The 24,293-nt window shown below is 38.4% G+C and overlaps 1 protein-coding gene across 9 annotated transcripts in view; it reads left to right on the top strand.

The window, feature by feature from the left end:
• KRTAP11-1 (keratin associated protein 11-1) overlaps positions 1-24,293 on the top strand; it is a 98,289-nt gene that overhangs the window by 21,536 nt on the left and 52,460 nt on the right. For 3 of the 9 annotated variants that reach the window (XM_077878958.1, XM_077878956.1, XM_077878957.1), the window contains exons 2-4: positions 2,504-2,602; positions 4,623-4,758; positions 12,929-13,116. Coding sequence is in view for 1 of the 9 variants with exons in the window: in XM_077878960.1 (XP_077735086.1) it covers positions 3,969-4,046; positions 4,623-4,758 (214 nt within the window). In the remaining 8 variants the exon portion in view is untranslated. Of the gene's footprint in view, positions 1-2,503; positions 2,603-3,694; positions 4,047-4,622; positions 4,759-7,436; positions 7,622-12,928; positions 13,117-24,293 lie in introns of those variants that run through there. The other 6 variants (XM_077878954.1, XR_013368711.1, XM_077878952.1 and 3 more) reach the window with 6 other exon arrangements.

The following is a 24,293-nucleotide window of genomic DNA, read 5'->3' as shown; positions in this document are numbered from 1 at the left end:
TGACTGGTGTCTTTATAAGAAATGGTAAGACCACCTGAGGACACTTCGAGAAGGTGGCCATTCAGAAGCCTAGGGGAGAAGCCTCAAGAGAAACCACATCTGCTAACACCGTGATCTTGGACTTCTAGCCTCAGAACAGCAAGAAAATAAATTTCTATTGTTTAAGCCACCCAGTCTGTAGTACTTTTTATGACAGCCCTCACAGACTATTACAGGTGGAAATGCATTTTTAAGATATCAAGCAAGTGATTTTTATGTATGCTAAATTTAAAGAATGAACATTTTAGGGTTTAGAGAATGGAATTGAGTGGAGCCCCATTTGTTTTTTAAATTCACCTGGGCAGCTGATTAAAATGATCAAGAAGAGTAGAAGGTCGAGGAGGGGTGAGGACACTCAAGCTCACAAATCCCTATTGAGTAATGGCAAAACACAGGTCCAGGATTATGTGGGGTTTGTTTGGCCTTCAAACCAAGAGGAACCAGGAATTCAGCAGACACTAGAACTTGGCAAAACACAGCAGAAATAAACAATTGGCAGTGTCCTTAAAGGTGGATGGGCTGGTTCGTGTCACACCGCATCAGGGCTTGGACCAGGAAGAGGCAAGCAGGTGACTAGGGCACAAGATTTCAGAGACAAGGTTGGACAAATGCCGACCACCTATGTATACACCAAAAAGCTTGGGGCAGAGAATATAAAAAGACACTCACTTCCAGGGTCCTACAAGGACAGGGTAAGCCCTAGTGTGACCTTGCCTTTTTAAGTTGCAGGATTCCTCACCTGCTTGTCTCATCCTGGTCCAGGGCCTGGCATTCCTGGTCCATTTCCCTCTGAAGAAATTGCCCACTGAATGTTTATTTTTGCAGATAAAGAAGGCAGTGTGTGGATCTGGCTGAGTCATAGAGGGTGGCAGGGACGTTGTGTCCCTGGAAGCTGTGTCCCTCTCAGTGTTGTGCCAGGGCTGGGTGTCTGCTTAATCCCCAGTTCTTTTTGGAACTGAAGACCAAACAAAACTCAGCATGTTTGTTGACTGTGTTCAGGTTAAGTGACGGCTTAGGGAGAGGTAGGGACAGTTCCTCACCCATTCTTTGTGCTTTGTCCTGGCGGCATCTTTGCCATCCTACCTGCTAAGTTTAAGAGAGTGCAAACAAAAGCTGGCAATGGTTTTTGTGGAGTTTTCTGTTGCCTGGGGTGTGTTTCTCCCACAAGGTAAAGTGTCATCTAGGGATTATCCAGTCCAAGGACCAACCCCAAGGAGGTTTCCAAGTTCATCTCAATATCAGCTCTCACAGTAAAGGATTCTAGAACTTTAAGGGACCTTAGGGATCATTAAGCTGATCCCTTCATTTTGTGGATGAGATCATTGAGACAGAAGGGAATCAAGATACCAGGCAACATAGTGGAAAAAGAGGGCCTCACGGCTACATTTAGACAGACCAATATCGCCTGTCCTACACTAGGTAGAGTCAGACCAAGCAGACAACCAGGTGGCTTCTTAAGGGATCCAACTGATGTCTTTATATGTTAAGGCCAAAACAGAAGGACATACTCTGTGCCTTCCTGATAGGCCTCAGAATCACATGTCTTCTCATGGGAGGTGCTTCTGAAATACTGTTGAATGAGTTAATGTGCTACGTTCCCTCTCAGCTGTCACCAAATAGGTGATTTCTTCTGAGAGTAAGCAAATGAATTAATTCGTCAAGAATGAAAGAATTGTCCTTGAGTACTACCCTAGAGTATTGCACCTAGAGACTCACGATTGCCCTAGAGCCAGGGGCTCATACCCTGCTGCCCGCAAGGAGTCTCTGGGCCTGTGGAGACCATATGGACACTGTTGTGTGTTTTACAGGTTGGGGTTCTGTTGGTGAATCTTTTGCATCAACTTGACTGGGCTAAAGGGTGCCCAGACAGCTGGTAAAACATTATTTCTGGGTGTGTTTGCCAGGGAATCTCTGGAAGAGATGAGCATTGGCATCTGCAGACTTATAAAGATGAGGCCTCACCAGTGTGGTGTGTCTCACTTAATCCATCAAGAGTGTGAATAGAATAAAAAGGCAGATGGTGGGATTCTCAGCTTCCATAACTGCAGGAGTTAATTCCACATTAAAAACAAAATAAAACAAAACCTTTGTCCAGGGGTGCCTGGGTGGCTCAGTCAGTTAAGTGTTTACGTTCAGCTCAGGACATGATCACAGGGTTCCTGGATGGAGTCCTGTGTCTGGCTCCCGGCTCAGCAGGGAGTCTGCTTCTCCCTCTGCTTCTCCCCCTGGCTCGTGCTCTCTCTCTGTCAAATCAATCAATCAATCAATCTGCTCTCTTCCCCTCTAACTCTGTCAAATCTATCTATCTATCTAACTTTCACAAAAAACCCCGAAAACCTTTGTCCATTATATATATATATATATATATATATATATATATATATATATATCCTAGTAGTTCTGTTTCTTTGGAGAACTCTAATTCAAGTTATTTCTTTATTTGCATTTTCTTCCTCTTCAACAGCACTGAGCGTGCCTTCAACAACAACACTTCAAAATCGTGCCACAATTAACAGAAGCAAAGTAAAGTTTTATTTGTCTTGTGGATGCTTCACTTGGGAAGGTGAGGCCCCTCCCTGCCCTCAGTGTGTGGACTTAAGTGAGTACCCTTGGACCTGAAATGAGGTGCAAGCAACCTCCTGGGCCTCAGCTAGGAAAGATGGCACCAGTGGTGCAGTGGAGTAGAAAAAGAAGAATATCTGATCAGGGTACAAGGGCTTCCTGGTACGCATTCAAGGTGACCTTGCCTCTGATTGAGAGACAGCCCGTTGGGAGGAGTAGGGAAAACTGCACCATTTTCTGAAAGCTGACTCTGTTTGAGACCAGCTTTGTCACCAGGGAAAACTGTATGTTACAGTGGTTTCAAAGTGTGGAACAGAGAATTAGATTGATCGGGTCTCAATCCAATTCTGCTACTAGTTGGAGAGGTAACTGGGCCAGCTTATCCAGCATCTGTGTACCTTTAATTTCTTATCTGTGCAGTGATGACAACCCTAGCACCTATACCTCACTTGAGTGTCCTGAAGCTTAAGTCAGTGACAACACAGAGCTTGGTACATGGAAAGCAAACAAACATTAGCTGTTCAATTGCAAGGGACAATGATGTACATGTACCGATCCTGAGGGGAACCATCATTAGCTCTATAAAAATATATAGTCTTGTCAAGGTTTACGTGTCGTTTTTCTTTTTTAAATTTTTATTATCTACATTTTTTATTTTCTTGAAAAGACTTTATTTATTTATTTGAGAGAAAGCACAAGCGTACAAGCAGGGGGAATGGCAGGCAGAGGGAGAGGGAGAAGCAGACTCCCCACTGAGCAGAAGACCGATGTGGGGCTTGAACCCAGGACTGCAGGATTATGACCTGAGCCGAAGGCAGATGCTTAACCAACTGAGCCACCCAGGCGCCCCATTTTTTTTTTAAGATTTTATTTTTAAGTAATCTCTATACCCAATATGGGGCTCAAACTTACAACCCTGAGATCAAGAGGCAAATGCTCCACCAGCTGAGCCAGTCAGGAGCCCCTACACCTCAAATTTTCAAGTTAAATTACTTTATTTTATGCTTTCAGTAAGATAGTTTGGTTTGATTTATTAAAAAAATTCTCATTCTGAGTAGCAAAAAGCATTAGAAAGGGGCCCATTGTATTAACCAAATGCATTACTTTGTCCTCATAACTTGGATTCTCCGAAAAGAGGAAAGTCTGGTGGCAAATTTAAGTGCTTGTTTCTAAGATTGTTGAAGTGTTATTTCTCAATCAAGTTCTGGCAGCATTACTGAAACCACCGAACTCTCCAGGGCAATTCTCTTCATCTTGCTTTTGGCCAACGTGATGCCCAGTGGGCAGCTGACACGCTAGCACTGCCTCCTTAATCCTCCACAGAACTCTGTTCCCGTCTTCTCTATCACCCGCAAGCACCAACTGGGATGCAGTTAATTAAGTTTGCCCTTTGGAAAACTCCAGAGGTCAGGAAATTTAACCTGCTCTCTCCCCTCTTTGTTCAGGTAAGGGACCCAAGCTGCCAGGTTTTAGAACACTGAAGCATTTTGCGCCATACCACCTGCTCCTTAAATGTCAAAACCAGCAGCGGTGTTTACAGTTCTATACAACAGATATTCTCTAGCAACCCCAAAAGCAAATTTCAGGGCGTTATGTATCCACTGCCAGGTGAGAAGGTTAAAAGACTAAGAACCACGAAAGTAAATATTTGGCTCTCTATGTACACATAACACAAAAATCCTCTTTTCTTCACAGTAGCAGTTTTAAACTAAATTGTTTTATTAATGCTGATAAAATTAAATGATATATTTCTTTGGTGTTTAATTTTAAGACATATAAGAAGAAAGCTGGGGTTCTGTATTTTGCTATTGTATAACACTCTTGTTCATTTTTGTCCTTTGCTTTAGGCCTGGGCAGAGTCAAGATAGTGCTGAAATTTGGGGAAATGAATGTCTTTCCAATGCTGCCTCTGGTTTACTGATAACACTGATGCAATGAATAAATTCTCATGCTATTTTGTGTATCCTTCTTTGACCCCAGGAGAACATTCCAATTTTATGTAGTAAGTCTGTACATCACAGGTGCTGTTGAAAGAGAGAGAACACCTGGGGACAGAGACCGGCCAGGTATCCAGTCTGCCAGCCTTCTGCATGGGTTTTGGGAGCCTGCAGAGAGTTGCTTGGGATGCAGCAGTGGTTCTGATGCTCGGAGTTCAAGGTGAGGTCAGATATTTACTTCACTTTCTTTCTTCCATGGGGACGGTGTCTCTGTTCTGGGCTGCTTGGGCTTGGGGAAGGGAGATAGAGGAGTATGAATCTATCAGTGAGTCCTTTCTTATCCCTGTGTTTCTTCCCTCACCTGGAAACCTCGGCTTTTGTAAAAGTATTTTTCTTCACGGCTAGTTGTTTGTGGTAATTCTGGGATTGGGGAGAGGGGAGAGAGAAAACACTGGAAATTTCTATGCTACCATTTTGCTCACATCACCCTTGTACATAGATTTTTGAGAGAATGTTGGAAGCAGCAAGAACTGATGTAGTCACAGAGTTTCAGGGCAGTGGTGGGGCTTGAATCAAACCTTGAAGAGTAATTAAGACTAATAGGAATATAGGAAGGAAGAAAACCTTTTGGAATTGAGATCAGCCTGAAGAACAGCCTGAGAGTGGGAAATAAGATGAAGTATTTTGAGGAAGATTATTGATTAGAGAAGAAATTGCATCATGAGAAATAATGGCTGATGACAGATTATAAATAGCCTTGAACAATCAGGCACAGTTGTTTGGAGTTCGTACAGAAGAGAAAAGGTGACGCTTTGGGTTCTTAATATTTGGAGTGATGTGAGAAATATTGTATTTTAGGAAGAATACTGTGAAAGCATTACTCAGAACATATTTCTAATGACGTGGTGGGGAGGATCTGGGATAGAGGGTAGAGAGACGGGTAACAAGAAGATAAGCATAACATCTGTCTCCCTGAAGCAGCAGTCTTCCTAACCACCTAATTTATATCAATTGAAGGTACTTTTACATCTTCTAGGCAAGAAAACTTGGAATCATCTTTGCTTCTCTAATCTTTATTTTCTGAGTCAGTGGAGTCACCAAATAGTTTAAAGTGGCACTTTGGCACATACATCTCTCTTTCCATTCCCAGTGTCTTGGATCATTAGTTTAGTTAGGATGAGAAGTTCATTTGAAAGTTCATTGAGGGCAGCCCCGGTGGCTCAGCGGTTTTAGCACCGCCTTCACCCCAGGGCCTAATCCTGGAGACCCGGATGGAGTCCCACATGGGGCTCCATGCAGGGAGCCTGCTTCTCCCTCTGCCTGTGTCTCTGCCTCTCTTTCTCCCTGGGTCTCTCATGGATAAATAAATAAAATCTTAAAAAAAGAAAAAGAAAATTCATTGAAAGTTTAGTTAGGATGAGAAAGTTCATGAAAGAGTTTCATTCAAAAGTTCATTTGAAAAATCACATCGAGACTGGATATCTAAATGGAGAGGTCCTCTAAGGAGTTAGAAATATTAGGTGTAATCATAAATCATATTTTCAGACTAGAGATGAAGACGTGGGAATCATCCACACACCCTGCTAAAGGAGTAGATACATTTATTGGAGAGTGTGTATGAAGGGGATATTTGTCCTGACAGACACCTATACAAAAGCATGTGTAGAGAGGGCAAGGTCCAGGCAGATAAGAGAGGAAAGAATATAGAATGGTTAGAGGACTAGAAGGACCATACAGAGCAAAAAGAAAGGAAAAAATAAATTGAAAATGCATTTGATGAAAATGAAAAGGAAATCTCGAGTAAAGAATTAAGAGTTGAATGTTTCAGAGAATTTAGGAAAGTGATGATGGAAAGAATACTGGGTTTTATTTATTTTTTAAATTTTTAAAAAGATTTTATTTATTTACTCATGACAGAGAGAGAGAGAGAGAGAGGCAGAGACACAGGCAGAGGGAGAAGCAGGCTCCATGCCGGGAGCCCGACATGGGACTTTGATCTCGGGTCTCCAGGATCAGACCCTGGGCTGAAGGTGGCGTTAAACTGCTGAGCCACCAGGGCTGCCTGAATATTGGGTTTTAAAACAAATACATTTTTGTTCTCCAGCAATGAACAAGGCAATTTGAATTAAACCTCACGCTAAGAACAACTAGAAAACCTGAACAAATATTTTTTTAATGCTTTATCTATTTATTTTTTTGGCATAAATATATTTATTTATTTATTTATTTTTACATATATATATTTAATTGGAGTTCAATTTGCCAACTATAGCATAACACCCAGTGCTCATTCCATCGAGTGCCCCCCTCAGTCAGTGCCCGTATTTATCTATTTAAAGTCATCACAGAAACAACAGGGTTGACTCATGCTGAAAGGTGAGCCTTACATTCGGGCTGTTTTTCCCTTAGACAGATCTGCTAAATCTGGAAGAGATAATTGAGAAGTGAGGATACTGGGCAGAAATTTTGAAACCATTTGTGGTGAGGGATAAGAAAATTAAAGTTCAGAACCTTCTGGTAGGACATGGTAAAATTCCTTTTTTGGGGTTGAGAACCCAAATGATTAAATCCTGGGAGTTAAGGGGAATTGGAGGTAGATCAGTCTGGGAAGCGACTAAAGTCATGCTTTGGATGATCTCAATTCATGAAATTGAATCAAAGGCAATTCCATATGGAAATTAAGTACATGGGAAACCTACAGCTGCAAAATGCAAAGTGAAGTATGAAGAGTTAAAATTAGAAACAGGAGAAGAGAGTGTAAACAATACTGCAAAAGAGTTGGAGCCCCTGGAGCAGTGAAGACAGATAATGAGCCAGAAACACTGTGCAATCTGATCAAATCTGAGAATTTTCTAAGGTTAGCAAAAAGTATTGTCACATATTCAATCATCTTTACAGACTCCAAGCAGGAGAACAACCAACAAACCAACCAACTTAGGCTCCTTAAAATATAGCATCTGAAACCAAAAACAAAGAGGAAATCACAAAGGCATCCAGAGGATGGAAAAAGCCAAACTACTCTCAAGGAAGCAGCTATTAGAATGACAAGCTGACTTCAGAATAGAAACAGTCAAAGCTTGAAGGTAATGAAATGTTATCTCTAAACTGTTCATGGTAAATAAGTGCTGCTAAGAATTCTCTTGCCAGTGAAAATACCTTCCAAAAATAGATAAATAATAACATTTTCAGATAAGTAAATACTGGGAGAATTTATCACCTGTAATCTACACCAAAGACAGAGAGAACATTATTCAGGTTCCAAATTTGAGATACCGGAAGAAATAAAGTACAGTGAAAATGAGAAACAGATGAATAGGTTTAAATGAATAATGACTATGTTAAAAATAATAGTAGAGCCTTATGAGAAAATATGACAATATCACAGAAGAAGAAAGGGAATGAATACAATTAAAATCTTCCAAGTTCTTTGCACCGGTCTGGAAGAGGGAAAAAATACCAAAGAATATCAGACTTTGATAACTCAAGGGTGAGTATTGTCATCTTTAGGGACATCACCAAAAGAATTTTAAGGGCAGATATTACTACTAAAATAATAGTAAGAAAGGAACGGAATAATAAAATGCTTAATCCAAAAGGAGAAAAGAGAAAAAAAAATAATGAGGAATAGGTGAGGCAAATAGAAGGGACTAAGTCTGAAAGCAGATGGAAACCCAGATATGTCACTAAATATATTAACCATAAATGAACTAATCCTCCCATTTGAACACAAAATTTGTCAAATGAGATAAACAGTTAACTATACAGCTTATAAGAAAAACATCAAAAATACAAAATTAAAGATAAAAAGAAAGATGAGAGAAGATACACCATGCAAACTCCAACCAAAACAGAGCTTGTGTGTGTGTGTGTACACATACATACACCTGACAATATACATTGTAGGCAGAAACATAAACAAAAGAAAGATAGAGGGTTCAAAATAATATAATACTTCAATGAGAAGATATAAAAATTCTATTTCTGCATACATCGAATAACTGAGACATGTAAGGCAAAAATTAACAGAAGTGGAAAAATTCCCAATCATAACAGAGAATTTTATTTTTATTTAAAATTTTTAAAGATCTTATTTATTTTAGAGAGAGAGAGAGTGGGGAGGAGGGGGAGGAGGAGAGGGAGCGGGACAAGCAGACTCCACACTGAGCATGGAACCCAGTATGGAGCTCAGTCCCATGACCTGGAGATCAAGACTTGAGCCAAAATCAAGACTTGGATGCTTAACCATCTGAGCCCACCCAGGCATGCTGTAACAGAGATTTTTAAAATGCTTTGTTCAAAAAATGTTTGAGGAAGCAGACAAAAAGAAAAAAAGTAAATGGAATATTTGAAAAATGTAAATAACTACTATACTTCCTAATTAGAGATATAAAAACTGTAACCAACAACTATGAAGAATATACATTTTTTAAGCACACAAGGAAAATTTACATAAATTGACCATATGCAGGACCATAAACCATTTTCAACAAATTTCAAAGCACTAAAATCATATGGAAAATGTCACTCAATACAGAGCAATTCAACTATAAAAATAAGTAACACAAAGTTAACTAGAACATCTCTAATTTGGAAATGAATACAGTCCAAATGACCTATGGCTCAAAGAAGACGTCATAAGGGAAAATAGTACATCTTTTGAAATAAATAATAATAAAAAATACTACTTATCAAAATTTGTGAAATGCCATTAAAGCTGTGTTTTAAGGATAGTTGAGAGCCTTAAAAACACATATTTAGGAAAAAAAAAGTTTGAAAGTCAATGACATAACTATTTCCAAAACATGTATCTGACAAAAGGCTTGTATCTAGAATGTACAGTGACTTCTTACAACCTGGAAACAACCTGAAAGTACATCTACAGTAATATGGGAAAATTGTGAAATAGTCAGTTATATAGTACAAATGCCTGCAAAACTATGAAAATGGAGGAACTTGTTCCTTACATACAGTGGGATGGGTGCATCCAATGGCATAGGTGAATCTCGCCATCAGAATGTTGAGTGATATGAGCCAGACACAATTCCATGACAAGGCCGACACATGATTCTGTCCATAAAAAACTGAAAAGCAGGAAAAACTAACCGCAGAGGATAAGGATAGATATCTTTGGGGAGGAGGAAGGCATTAGTGATTGAGAGGAAGCATGAGGGATTGCTTATGGGAAGTTGACAGTGTTCTATTTCCTGGAAGGTGGTGCACGGCTGTTTTCTTTGTGATAAATTATTGATGTTTTTGTTTTATTCAATTTTCTGTTTGTGTTATACCTTACAATAAAATAAGGAAATACTATAGGGCAGTCATTGGTGATCTTCAAGAGAATGATTTCAGCAATGCTACAGAGACAGCTTCATGAAGGGGAAAGCTGGGCAGAATGTAGAAACAATGGTGAGCCGACCCCTTTCACCGGTGTTTGGCAGTGGAAGCAAAGGACAGAAAATAAGATTTCCAAGAGTGGGAAGACATAAATCTGTGTTTTTACTTCCTGATACTTTTCTGTGAAATCTTAATGCTGTTGGTTCCTTATCTTTTATTTGAATGCCTATTTAAATCACACTAATATTAGATTTTGGAAGAAACAGACTTTCTGTTATAAAGAGCTATTTGCTGTCATATAGAATGAGCGTAATTTTGCTCATTCTGTATGACAGTGAGGACAGAAAATTGAGGGAAGGCAGGGGATATCTCAGCTGCACAAAAGAAAGATAGTTGCTCAAATTTTTCCATTTTTCCTTTGAGGATTGCTGAAAGGACCTAGTATTCCTAGTGTTGCATAGGATTCTCTCTGGGCGAGGAGACTTTGCTGTATCCGATGGCCCCTGAAAGCATCTCAGCTCAACCAGCTGTCTAAAACAATCCGTGTGCTGATAACAAGGGAAATTGAATAGAAGGGTGCCTACTGTTGTTAGGGCTTTTATCACATTTTATTGTATGAACTGCTTCCATATTTAAGTCTCGGAAAAAAAAAAAAAGGTAAAATGAGAGTTAAAATTGGTTACACAGCAGTTTCTTAGAGAAAGACTTCTATCTATCCTGGCTTGGAGATGAAAACAAAGTGGGTCAAGAAGAAGGAGAAAAGAAACTTCACAGATCCCCAGCTAGAAAAGAATTGAGCCAGAAATGGGTAGAATTCTGAGGGCTCAATAGAGGAATTGTTTTATTCGAATTCCTTTTGGTTGGAAGGAACCATCATTACCATGACTTTACTGTTTTGATCAGAGTCAGAAAATATTAGGAGATATGCAAAATCTAATCAATTGTCATTTAATTGTCTCTATGTGGTGAGGCCCTGCCAGCCAAAATTTCATCTGACCAAACATCTAGATCAGGTGACTAAATTAAGAATTTTGCCAGTGACCAAGAAAATTTATTACGGGTTTTATTACAAGAACATTAATATTAAGAATTTGATTTATTCCATCATTTTGTACCATGGAAGCACTGATACCATTCCAAGCAATTTGGGCTTCCTATTTCAGCAGATTGAAGTAGAAAATTCATTCTAAATTATAACTCAAAAACTTATTTCACCTGAAATATATGAGTCATCAACTTTTCAGAGATTAAGTTTGATCTTAAACAACTCCATGCAATAACTAAGGACCTATAGCTAAGTATTCTGTGTTAAACATCAAGCATTTAGATGGAGGGAACAGAATTTGTTTCAAAAACATTCAGTGCAACTTGAGCTATGAGAATCCTTAATGCACTGATCTTCAATCAGTGACACATTCCTAACCATTATTGTGAGGAAAATATATCTTTGATTTCTAATTTACTATGGCACATCATTATTTAGAATCCTGGTGACCTTGCACTGCACTTCTAAGCGTTGATTTTATGTTGTCATTTCAGAGGACCTTACTTTGTTGTTTCCATGTAACTTATATATGTCTACCTCCAGGTACAATCCTGATCCAACTCTCGTTCTTGTCCAGGACTTGCTATTTTGTTAGAGAATAATCTTGCATTGCATCAGATTAGGGCAAAGATAGATTTACCACAGTCTCATGGGTTACTGGGCTATGAGCTAATTGTGTTTAACTATTGGTAATTAAATCTCATCTATTTATAATCATGATTATTCAGTGACTCAGTTTCAACTGTTTTGGGGTGAGTTGACCAGATGTTCTCATTTGAGTGAGTAGTGCTAGATTTTAGGGCCCTCAATCAGGGATGGGATGTGTTAGAAAGTAATCATTCAGCTGAGGATCATGGTTCAAACAGTAGAGGAACTGGCAGGAAGGGAGTACAGTAGACTGACGGCATTAATGGCCTCATTCTACACCTCTCCCAGTTCCCACTCCTTTTGCCTTGTCACTCTGCAGTGTCCTCTTGATTGGGCATTCTATCCCATACCTCGACTCTGGGCTTAGCCTATGTCTTGCCTTGGACAATGGCATGCTTGCAAATGTGACCCCCCCCCCCCGCCCCCACGGGGAGATCTGAACAATGCTTACATATTTTTCCTTGTTCTGTTGCTCCTCTCTGATTGTGGTGACCAGGTGCCTGGCTGGCCTGCTGTGAGGTGGGACATGTGGTCCAGAGCCCAGTTGTTCCAGACATCCCAGCTTGACCCCAGAGCAGCCAATAACCTGCTACCACCAGACTGGAGAAATCAGCCTAGCTGAGGCCAGAGCTGCTCAGCTAAACCCAGCCCCAATCAACAACACACACACACTCTTAAACAAAATAAGTGCTTATTATTTTAGGACCCTGGGAGATTTGCCATATATCATTATTGTAGGTAACTGACAAAAGGTAGTACTGTCAACATTGAGTTTTTGGTTCCGTTGGTGGTGTAGCACTTCCCAGACTCATTCATTCTGCTTACCTGATGGTCAGAGAGGGCGAGTAAGGACCTTCAACACATTTGAAGCTTAGTCACTTGGAAGTACAGAAACGTAAGGCAGAGATCATTTTGCCCCTTCTCAACCTAGCTTAGTTCTGGGTTTGGGGAACAGTGGGTGTCAAGTCAGATGAAGGACTCCTCCCCGAAGCTGTAGGCTTTCTTTTCAGCCCACCAGCAAGTCCAAATAGAAAATGATTGTTCTTCCTTTGTGTTTCATGGGCTCCCTTCTTCATTGATGGCTCAGAAGCCTCCTTACTTCATGTGAAGAGGAAACCACCAAGAAGCATTTGAAATGTGTACATCATGCCTTTCCAGTTGCTAAATAACTATTCCAGCTGGTTCAGTACATTATGGGGGACCTAGGATCACATACATTTTAAGATTTTAGATTTTAAGAAAGATGTTTAAGTCCATCTCGATGTTTTTACAGTGTAATGTGGAACATGGTGCAAATGAATTTCTATAAGTGGATTCTTATTTAATGATCCTAATAATACTTATCTTTTTTTTTCTATATTAGCACCATAAATTTCTGCATACTCATCTCAGTTAAAGTTATCAGGGAGAAAGGAAAAGCAAAAGCTCAAAATAACCCTGAGAAATACTGTTTGGGTGATTCTGCTCACAAATCATCTTATTTCACAAGATTTTGGAAAGCGTCATCACTCCCTGCTGCAACTGGGCCATTTTGCAGCTTGAAGTTTTGAGGTGAGTCACCTGAAAATGGAGCTAACAGCCGACTGAATGAGAAGGCTCAGCAAAATGACAGATGTGATGTGTGAGACTTACCAAGAGAGAGGCTGTGCAGTGTTCTCTGTACCTCACTGTCATTGCTTGTCTGTCTGCAGGGTTGGCCCACTTGGAGAACTTTGGAATTTCTAGCTCATTAGGTGGTTTAAAAATATTTATGTTATGACTTTCAGATAATGACGGCTATTATAATTTGTACACTATTCCACTTCTACTATCTTGACTGACAGAATAATGGAAAAAATTATCAGGAATCAGACATCACCACTTGGAAATTATAAAAAGGAAATGCTAAAAAGCTGGAAACACTTCTTTTCTACTTAATGCAAGTTTTTCCAAAATGAAGCAGGGCAAGGAGGATATAGGGTTGATTGATACGCTCAGAAATGTTCCACCAGTGGCCAGTTTGGCAGGTGAGCCCTACAGACCATGGTGGACCTTAAGGAAAGTCAGGTATATCCACTGGATGCCTGTTCGTGGATGGGGATCCACACGAGATGAAAGCACTGCAGGAGGGAGACTTTAGAGTTCACGCAAGATTCACATGAAGCTGCTAGTGAGGTGAGATTTCTTCTGGACACATTTCGTTTTCTATTTGATGTAGTAAATAGCAGCCTGGGAAAGCAGGTTGGGCAAGATTTTCCATGAACCTGGCATTATGGGTAAACCAAAAAGAAGAAAAGACCAGAAGCTGACCCTTAGCAAAGTGGATCCCTGGAAAGAGTTTCTTCTCCATTTCCTCAGCCTCTGACAGCTAGCTGCACATGGAATTTATAGACAGCAACCTTGCTGCCTAACGTTTGCAAGGAAATTTTTAAGAAAAATAGAAGAGTCAGCGATGGGGATCCAAAGAGCATGAACCATCCTTATTAACTATGGATGCACTGAACAGGGCAACTCAGCGCCAGACCAAACCAAGTGTTCTGAGGCCTGAAAGGAAGAAATGCTCAAGTTTTATTTCTAAAAGAAATAATTTTCCAGAGGAAGAAGAAAAGATTCACAATAAGCTTTTTGTGCTTTCAATAAAACTCTAGAAAATACAGAAGCATACAGTAATAAAACAAAAGACTGGGTTTAAAAAGGGAGCCAGGTAGGGGTGCCTGGGTGGCTCAGTCTGTTGAGTGACCTACTCTTGGTTTTGGCTCAGGTCATGTTCTCAGGGTTGTGGGATTGAGCCCCAAGGGGGGCTCTGCATTTAGTGTGGAGCCTGCTGGAGATTCTCTCTTTTCCTCTCCCTCTGTCCCTCCCCTGTTCTTGCATGTACACACTCTCCCTCTCTTTCAATAAATAAATGAAATCTTAAATAAAGGGGAGGGGGGTAAGCTAGGAGACAGAGCACAGAAACACACCATTGGACAAGGTAGGGAAAGAGGAAAGGCACTAACATGTAATAGCTGATTCAAAATCTGAAAATAAGTCAGAGAAAGACAAATATTTGATTTCACTTATATGTAGGATCTAAAAACAAAACAATTGAATAAACAAACAAAAAGCAGAATCATATCTATAAATACAGAGAATAAACTAATGGTTGTCAGAGGGAAGGGGTGGGAAGAGCAAAATGAGTGAAGAAGAGTAGGAGATACAGGTTTCCAGTAATGGAATGAGTAAGTCATGGGAATGAAAGATACTACATAGGGAATATAGTCAGTGGTATTGTAATAGTGTTGTATGGTGACAGATGGCAGTTATACTTGTGGTGAACATAGCGTAAGGTATAAACTTGCCAAGTCACCATGTTGTACGCCAGAAACTAATGCAACATTGTGTGTCCACTCTACTCATATAAAAATATATTTAAAAATCTGTCTGAGGGGCGCCTGGGTAGCTTAGTGGTTGAGCATCTACCTTTGGCTCCGGTCACGATCCCGGAGTCCTGGGATCGAGTCCCGCATCAGGCTTCCTGCATGGAGCCTGCTTCTCCCTCTGCCTATGTCTCTGCCTCTCTCTGTGTGTCTCTCATGAATGAATAAATAAAATCTTAAAAAAAAAATCTGCCTGAGAAGGACTAAAATTTGCATTAGGAGAATTAAAATGGAAAGGCTTTTTCCCCCTGATGCAAGGAGTTATAAAGGAGAGGACAAGTTTGAAAAGTTTTTTCAGAATTCAGATGAAGAAGATAAAGGGATGACATTCAAGAGGAAGGAAATAATTTGGTCCATGCATTCTAAAGATGTAATAGAAAGACCATGATCTTTCTTTCTTTTCTTCTTCTTTTTTTTTTTTTTTTAAAGATCTTATTTATTTTAGAGAGAGTGTGTGTGAGCAAGAGAGAGAGACATACAGAGAGAGAGCCAGCAAACATATGAGCAGGGTCAGTGGGAGAGGGAGAAATAGATTCCTCCACTGAGCAGGGAGCCCAATGTGGGGACTTGATCTCAGGATCCTGGGATCATGACCTGAGCAGAAGGCAGATGCTTAACTGACTGAGCCACCCTTGTGCCCCAGGACCAGTCTTTCGAATGTCCTCACTTTTGGTGTCTTCTCCGAAACACAGACTAAAAGAATAAATGAATTAAGGCTTTCAGATTTTAAGGAAAAAATGTTTGTCCTGAGAATTTTATGTTTAACTGAGTTTTCATTCGAATGAGAATTAAAAAGTACATTTTTAGATGTTAATCAGCTACAAAAAGTATATCACTAATAATGTAAGTTATTTTAAGCCACAAGAGATTTATAAGAAGATAGAAAAATAAAGGCAAATTTAGAATGGGACTATTTTTATAAAAAACAATTAATGGCAAATATTGAAAAACTTTGCAGCAAAATAAAATCGAAAGGATTACTGTGATTATAGTATAAAATCAGTTATGGTTACTGAAAGCTGTTAAAAAATTTTTTAAATTAGAAACGAGGTCATGTTAACAAAAACAAAGTAGGAGGTGAAGATAGGGTATAGGTAGAAAGATAAATGTTTTCAGTTATATGTAAGAGAATACATAGGTATATATTTTCTGATATGATTTTTGAGACTACAGTTATATGTGAGGTTTTTCTTCATTGTGAGATACAACATTCTATACAGAATCATGCACACAATGGATGTGTAATAATTGTAAAGTAAATACCAGTGTAACCACCAGTCACTGAAGAATGAACTTTATCCCAACCACTCAGAAACCTGCTTTGTTCTGATTATACTTCCATTCCTTCCCACTAACTTCCCCTCATCTGAACTTCCCTTGCCTTCAAATAAAATAGCATTGCCACCTATACCATATGGTGCACTTTCACCTGCTTTTTAGCTTTATGTAAATAGAACATAAGCATTATTTTGTATTTTATTTTTGTGTCATCCATATTGATATAGGGCAGTTTGTTTGCTTTTATTACTTTGTAGGATTTTATTATCTATTCATACAATTTATTATTCTTCTGATGTTTGTGAATTTTTGGCTTATTTGCAGGCCTTGGCTCTTATGAGAGGTAGATCTTTAAATATTTTAAAAGGTGATGATATAGAGAATTGAAAACAAAGATGAATAGGTGAAAAAATGAAACATAATTTAAACATCAAAATAATGTTAAAACAGCAAGGAATCTTAAAATGGGCGCTATAAAGTGGAATGGCAAAAGTAAACCCAAACACATGGAATAACAGAAGATGCTACTTTTTATTAAAAGGTGAATACTAGAATTGGGTTAAAACATTATCTGAGAGCCTCTGATCACAAGTACTTATACAATGAAATAATTTAAAAAGGTTAAGTATGAAAGGTTAGGAAAATCTACATAAGCAAAACATGAACAAAACAACTGGAGTTACAATAATAAAATTAAACAATTAGGATTCATTGTGAAATCATTAAATAGGATAAAGAAGGTCCATAATTTTTTAAAAGAGTATAATAAATTGTGTGCTTCAAATTAAAAAACCTCACCAAATTATATAAAAACCAAGGTCCATAATTTTTTTAAAGAGTATAATAAATTGTATGGTTCAAATTAAAAAACCCCACCAAATTATAAAAACCAAGCTGTTAGAAATTCAAGAATAATTTTTAAAAATATTTTATTTATTTATTCATGAGAGACAGAGAGAGAGAGAGAGACAGGCAGAGACACATGCAGAGGGAGAAGCAGACTTCATGCAGGGAGCCTGATGTGGGACTTGATCCCCGGTCTCCAGGATCACACCCTGGGCTGAAGACGGTGCTAAACCGCTGAGCCACCGGGGCTGCCCCTAGAATAATTTTTTTTCAAGAATAATTTTAAAACACAATAGAAGTGTAAGATGTTAATATGTTTTCCTCAGTACTTGACAGATTAAGTAGGAAATAAATGGCAAAAACATATCCAAATAATAAAATACATTTAGATAATTTATTAGATATATATTGAGCTATTTTTTCTATAACAAAGGGTGAAAAGAAAAGGTACTCAGCACATAACTAAAAAATTAGGTAAAGAATAACAAAATATAGCTTACAAAGGAGAATAAAAATTATGCAAATAGCAAAAATCAATGAGGTTAAAAAACATAAAAATAACTGATGCCTCACTACAAATGAGGACAGATATTGAGAGATAAAAAATTATAAGCAAATATTATTTGATTCTGCCCTAAATAATTTTCAAAACTCAAAAAACAATGAATAGGAGGAAATATAAATCATAAAAGGGATTCAATAAGGAGAAAAAAACAGAGTCTGAGCATATAAACAAACAATTGAACTACATATTGAGGATGTTTGTCAAAAATAACTTTCTGAAGGGGTGCCTGGATGGCTCAGTCAGTTAAGAGTCTGAGTCTTGATCTCAGGGTCATGAGTTCAAGCCCCCCTTTGGCTCCACATTGGGTGTGGATTCTACTTAAAATGATAAAGCAACAGCAAAAACCTATCTGAAAATGCTTTGGGCCAGAACACTGGAGTTCTGTTACTCTGTGAAGGATAGGTAAGAACATTCATCAGTACTGTGCTCTATGAACTCTGCTATGGCACAGAGATAACTGAAAAAACTAGTTATTTTACAAACCAGTATTTCCCAAATTGGATCATGAAAGCACAAACAAACGAAATAAAAACTAATTTCATTTATAAATATATGATCAACATTCAAAGTAAATTTATGGTAAGTTAAATCCCAGAAAAAAATCATACAGTTAGTTACATATTAAAAATAATTTTATTACAAATCTAGTAAAAAGTGTGGATGAAACTTTTGGAGTGGGCAAGGTCTATTTAAACATAACAACAAAGGTAGAAACTATTAAAAATAGTTCATAAATGTGTATCAACAATAGAATGATCCAAAATAAAATATAACAGCCAAAAAGGAAAATAAATGGCAAAGTTCTGTCAAAGCACTCATATGCTTAATATGTAAAGAGCTCTTACAAATAAAAAAAAATGCTTTAATAGAAAATTGGGCATAAGTGCAAGCAGACAATTTACCAAGAAATTAATGAGCATTATTAATAAACAACTCAGTTTCTCTAGTAATTGAAACATTAGAAATTCAAACAACTATTTGGTATCAAGCTATGGTCAGTTCATTTTGACCTTGTGAAATTCAAAGCTATTTAGGAGATCCTGATGTATTCTTAGGGTTTATATTCTCAAGTCATCCCTGACTCTGAGTTTTCATTTCCAGGAGTTGTTTTGGGAATCAATCTGATGCATGTTGATTTTGTCAACATAGGGAAAATTAGGCCCTTTTCAATAAACAGACAAACACATACACACATGCACACATACACACACCCTTCTCCACCATTTGGTGGCCTTTTTCAGGATGATGCCTCAGCATTACCATACCAGGTTGTCTTATTTCTTCCTCCCCCACCGGCACTCTCTCTTTTTTCTCTGCACCGTCCCCCTTTCTTCCCCAGCAGTTCCTCCTATGCCGGTGGTAGAGCAGGTTAGCAGCCTGCTGCCTTAGCTTCTGCCTTCAACTGTCCTGTGAGAGTCTCATCTTCTACACCAAGGAGTTTATCAAAGCAATGTTCTAACAAGACAGTTCTTTAAGAAAAATCTGTTGGCTTTTAGGATAATAATGCTTCTGCTACTGTATTAAGACCAAACGCAAGATTTCAAGGAAAATGTATTCGCTGTGGGCTACTTTAGGTTACCTCCCACAGATCTCTACTAATATTTTCTTGGGACATTTGTTTGCTTTCTACTATCATCAGACAACTTTGAAAATCCCCCAAGTGAAGTATTATTTACCAGTTCAGGAATCTTCTTTCAGAATTTTGGTTTCCAAAGTTTAGGAGGACCATTCTTACCTTTGTCCCCATGGTGACTAGTGACAACCTAGTGAGCTGGTCTTGGTCGTAGTTATGGCGATTTATATTAAGAGATCTAATCATCTTTAATTATATGGAATTTAATTATATGGAATTCAAGGATTTATGTTGGAATCCTGAGTCCTATTCATGGTGGTCCAAAATATGGAACTGTAACTATTAAGCATTTCAAGTCATTTGGGCTCTATATTCATTAATTGCATGTTATGTACATATGGCCAAAAAGTTATATGTGATTAAGACTCTACAATTTTAAATAAATTGAAATTTTTATTTGGGAGAAATCAGACCCCTGCAAATCCTTGACTTAAAGAAAAGAGGAAGGAGCATGGAGAATGATTATTTCTTGGTTATCTAAATGTCCCAGGTATTACTTTATTTAATGCTCACACAAACTCTATGTGGAGGGTCCTATTATCATTTCCATTTACAGATAAGGAAAGAAGTTTTGGGAGGTTACTGCTTTGCTCAAGGTCACACATCTAGTTAAGTCAGACAGCCTAGTTTTTGTATGTAATCTTCACAGGAAACTCTAAGATAATTTAGACAGACAGTGGTTTTTGTTTGCTTCATCTAAATTACAGAAATTACCTGAATGAGTGGGTTTTCTGTAATGGAAATCTAGCAAGGCTATTGAGAACCTGGAACCAATTTTCCAGAAGTCTCTTGGTCACCCTGAATCGTATTAACTACCTTTGCTTTAACTTGTTTTTTTTTTTTTTTTTTTAATCATTGTATTGGCTGCTTTTTAAAAAAAATTCCCTCTTTTGTTCTTTACTTATTGCTGACTTCTAGTCCCACTTTGTCTATTACAGCCAAGACACTGACATTCACCAGTAGATCATTGCACTTAAGACACCCTCTTAATTGGAAGAGGGTGAATGTTAATCATCTGAATTATTATTATGATATTTTCAGTACCAAGGGTGCCCAGGAGGCTTTTTAATATGGAAATCCACCAAATGATAATAGGAAAAAATTTATTTCTTCCCTGTGCAGTTATAATTTAAAGGTGAAAATAAGTACAATACAGCTAAATGGAATTATTAGTTGGTGTTAAACATTATAACTTTACAAGCTATGAATAATGAATTTCCCCACAGCCTCCTCCTGAGCTGTTTGTAGGAAATTGAAAGCACAGCATAGATACCTCACCATCACTATATATAATTTAGAATTCAGTTTTTTGGATTTAATGTCCTTGAGTATAAGAACAAATCTACTAGGACTAACTCTTAATTTAGTTACCCGTAAGACATGAAAATTACTGCTTCAACTTCAGGAAATGTAAAGTCAACATCAGATTTCGGTAGGTGGCTGATGATTAGGAAGGTTTCTCATCTATAGCTCGCTTGGACTATATTCCAGTGGGTAATTGGGAAGTGGCACTTTCTTATTGCCAGATCCCAAAGCCAAGAGTTTACTTTATGGCCCTCTCAGTTTGTCTCCTTGTACTGATCTGTGAGTGATGTTTCTAGTTCTGGGGGAAAAAACCCCACAACAAACCAAACCAACAACCATGAATCAGCAATTGCCCACCTTAGTTTTGAAAATTCTCTGGCTCATCATGCTACTTTCATATCTTTCGGAGGCTTAGGATATTCATCTCTCCTTACTTGAAAACAATTGGGATGAACACGGTTGGTAAGGCTCAATGACAGCTTGCTTTCTTATAGTACCTTTTATGTATGAATCACAAAGCCTTTTCTAAATCATAACTCAGTTCTTGCAGCTCCTCAGAGAGGCAGGTCCCATTAACACTGTTTTACAGATGGCCATGAAACAAGTCCAGGGAGTGTCAATAAGCAGCCTAAGGTCAGGCAGTGAGTCAGTGGGAAAGTCTGGGGACCAACTTGTGGTACTTTTGACATGTGCCTCGAATTTGATGCCTTAAGAAGGGTGAAGAATTAATAAATGAGCAAGATAAATGGACATCCACTTGAAGAACTGTTTTGCAATAGGCAATAATTGTTCCGATGAATCATTCAAATTATGTCTTAGCTTAAGAGAATCTGAAATTGCAGAACATTTTTCCTGGCAGCCCACCATGGCATACAATTTTTTTGGTAAATTAACCTTTGGGTTTTAGCATTTAAGTTTATAAGTATATAAATGTGAGATCACAGGATCACTGCTAGGATGGTATTTGGTAGTTTCTGTTATGTGATGTAAATAACTAAAGAGGGAGATCTTTAAAATACCCCACAGTAGAAAAATGCAGTGGGAGACACAAAATAATTTCAAGTAATACAGTGTAATATTTGGAGATGCAACAATAAACAATTAAAAATTGGAAGCTACTTTTTTCTAGAGGTCATTTGGTTTGTCCAACCTCTGCTACCCGTAAACCATTTTACTTAAAAGAGGATTATTCTATTTGCTAAGAGCACTTGGAGAAGGAGGTCTTCTTTAGACAATGTTATAAAATGGTCTATTAGCAGGATGTGTAGCTCTCTGGTGCAAATAAAATTATTTCATCATTGAGGGAGGTAGATTGGCTATCTAAATTGGGTCTGTTGTCTGCACTATGTTTAGAGTCACTAGAAGGCCAGGGCCTGCTCCTCAACTTTACATGCTAGGCCTTTTAGTTTTGTTAGTTTACCCAGGGTTAGCAGCCCCTGGAGGACTGAGTCAAGTTAGCCAAACCTTAAAGAGACTGATGTATAAACTACACTGGCTATTTAACTCACATGAAAATCAGATTAGCTTATTTGTGCTGGATACTTGGTACATTTTATTTCTAATAGGCTAGGCCAATTGGAAAACCAAATTAATATCAGAATTCTATTTGAGAGTCCAGTTCGAGAGGTGAATGATCTGAATGACATGTTTATTATGTCTGAAAAAGATGTATTTGCCTAGTGGCCAATAAGAATACCTGCTTGGCTCTCAGATGCCCTGCAGGTCTCTACCCTTCTACAAAGATCACATTACCCTTCAGATGTTTGCATTAGTTGAAATGCAGTTTCTCAAATAATTATCATTTTGCCTCAGTGTAGAAGATGTAGATGACAATTTAGTCTAAAGAAAAAAAAACATTTAGAACCTATCTCTTCCAAAATTGATTAATTCTGAAGATGTCCACACATTTCATTCATTTTATCTCTTTCAGTTTTGATGGATTCAATTAACCTCTATTTCCATTCCCACCTTCAGATTCCGGGTCAGCACTACATTGGGGACTACTATTATTCTTGAATTATATATAATACATAATTTAATCCCTTACATTGAAAATTAATCATTGCTTTTAGCTCTTCTTAGTTATTTTTTAGTTTTTTTTCTCTTGTGCCCATTTATCCTCCAACACATTAGCTATTTTTGCATCCCTCTTAGAATAGTATCTCTATCTGAAAGCTACAGACTGAAAAGTTGTTTTGGCTGTGGAGCCCCCAGTGGGTTTCTAGGCAAAGAAAGAAAACTTTGTAGCTGTATTAATATCAAGAGGGGAAAAGGATGCTGAAGTTAAGAGATGATGTGAAAGATGAAAATGGCTATCTCGGGTCCAGTTGATTCTTTTTCTGTAGGGTCATTTTTTAATCAACCTTTAGTTCTTTTGTTATTTAACAAAAGTAATTGCTGGCTTTAGGTTCACATCATAGTTCAGTAACAGAGATAACTGTGGTCAGAAAAGCAAGGACTGAGCAATAGTCTATGGTTAGTTTAAGAAGACTGAGCCTTGACCTTGAGCGGCCATCTTAACTATGGCTAAATTGCATGTGGGGAAAGACATTATCTTAAAACACAAAAGATACTTGTGTTGTTTCACCCTATCCCTAAATAATAGGAATTCAGTAACAGTAAGAGACATCCTGAGGACACCAACTCTTAGAATATAAAATTGAGGCCAAAAATGAAAGGGCAATCTAGTAGTTGGGAACAATTCACTCTTTCTGGCATTACTGCTGGTATTGAGTATTTCTAGTGTTAATTCCACCTTCATAATTTTCAATCCACAACAAATTGCAAAGCAATTTCACTGAAAATCTAACACTGCATTAGTCTTCCAAGGGCTGACCTAGATTGGTAGAGTTCCCATAGTTTTGAGTAACACCTGGGGGTCCCATGTGTCTCACTACTCCTTCTGTTGTGGAAGGCCTTGAATTCACATATTCTCCATAGATTCTGGAGTTTCATAGTGTTTCATGAGAAATAAAACCAGAAGAAAGATTATTTCGAAGGGCTGAAGCTACTTGAAGCACTGAGGACTGCCTTTAGCTAGACTCACTGCCTTTGGAGCATACACCTGCAGCTAAGTGACTGGAATCCCAAGGCAAAGCCTTGTCAAACTGGGGAGTCAGAGAGAGCTGTTTAATGCACAGGTACTAATTCCTATAGGAGTCCCCATCATAGGAGATTCATGGAGGTAATGAACCACCTATTCACTTTGAACATTCTAATAATGAAGAACGTGAAATTCAGATTTTCTGAGAGGAAACGAAGTCTCTCACAGAGATTTCTAGTTCTGACATCCTGGCAACTCTGTCAGCACAGTAATTTTGATTTCATGGCCAAAATGACATTTTCAGTCCCATGTACTCAGCTGGAATTTTGTTCCTCCCTCACCAACAAGGAGTCTATTTTGCCTTCCCCTAGACATGAGCCTCTGGGACACCTGTGACAGAGCATGTGGAAAAAGGAATGCCCCATGACTGTGAAGCCCAGGTCAGAAGAAACACTAAAGCTTCATCCTAATTCTCTCTTCTGGGACTCTGGCTTTTGAAAGTAGCCACTATGTTGGAGAAGTCCTTCATGGTCACATGAAGGGCCACGCATGGGTATCTCAGCTGCCAGTGTCAGGGAGTGAATGAGCTTTCAAGTGAATAAGTCCCCAGATGCCCCATCTCTTCCTTGTGTGGGCAGCAGAGGCAACCCAGCCTTGCTG

This window comes from Canis aureus, chromosome 30 (genome assembly GCF_053574225.1).
Source record: "Canis aureus isolate CA01 chromosome 30, VMU_Caureus_v.1.0, whole genome shotgun sequence".
Lineage (NCBI taxonomy): Eukaryota > Metazoa > Chordata > Mammalia > Carnivora > Canidae > Canis > Canis aureus.
The sequence above is the reverse complement of the archived record's forward strand: the minus strand, read 5'-3'. Positions and strand labels throughout refer to the sequence as shown.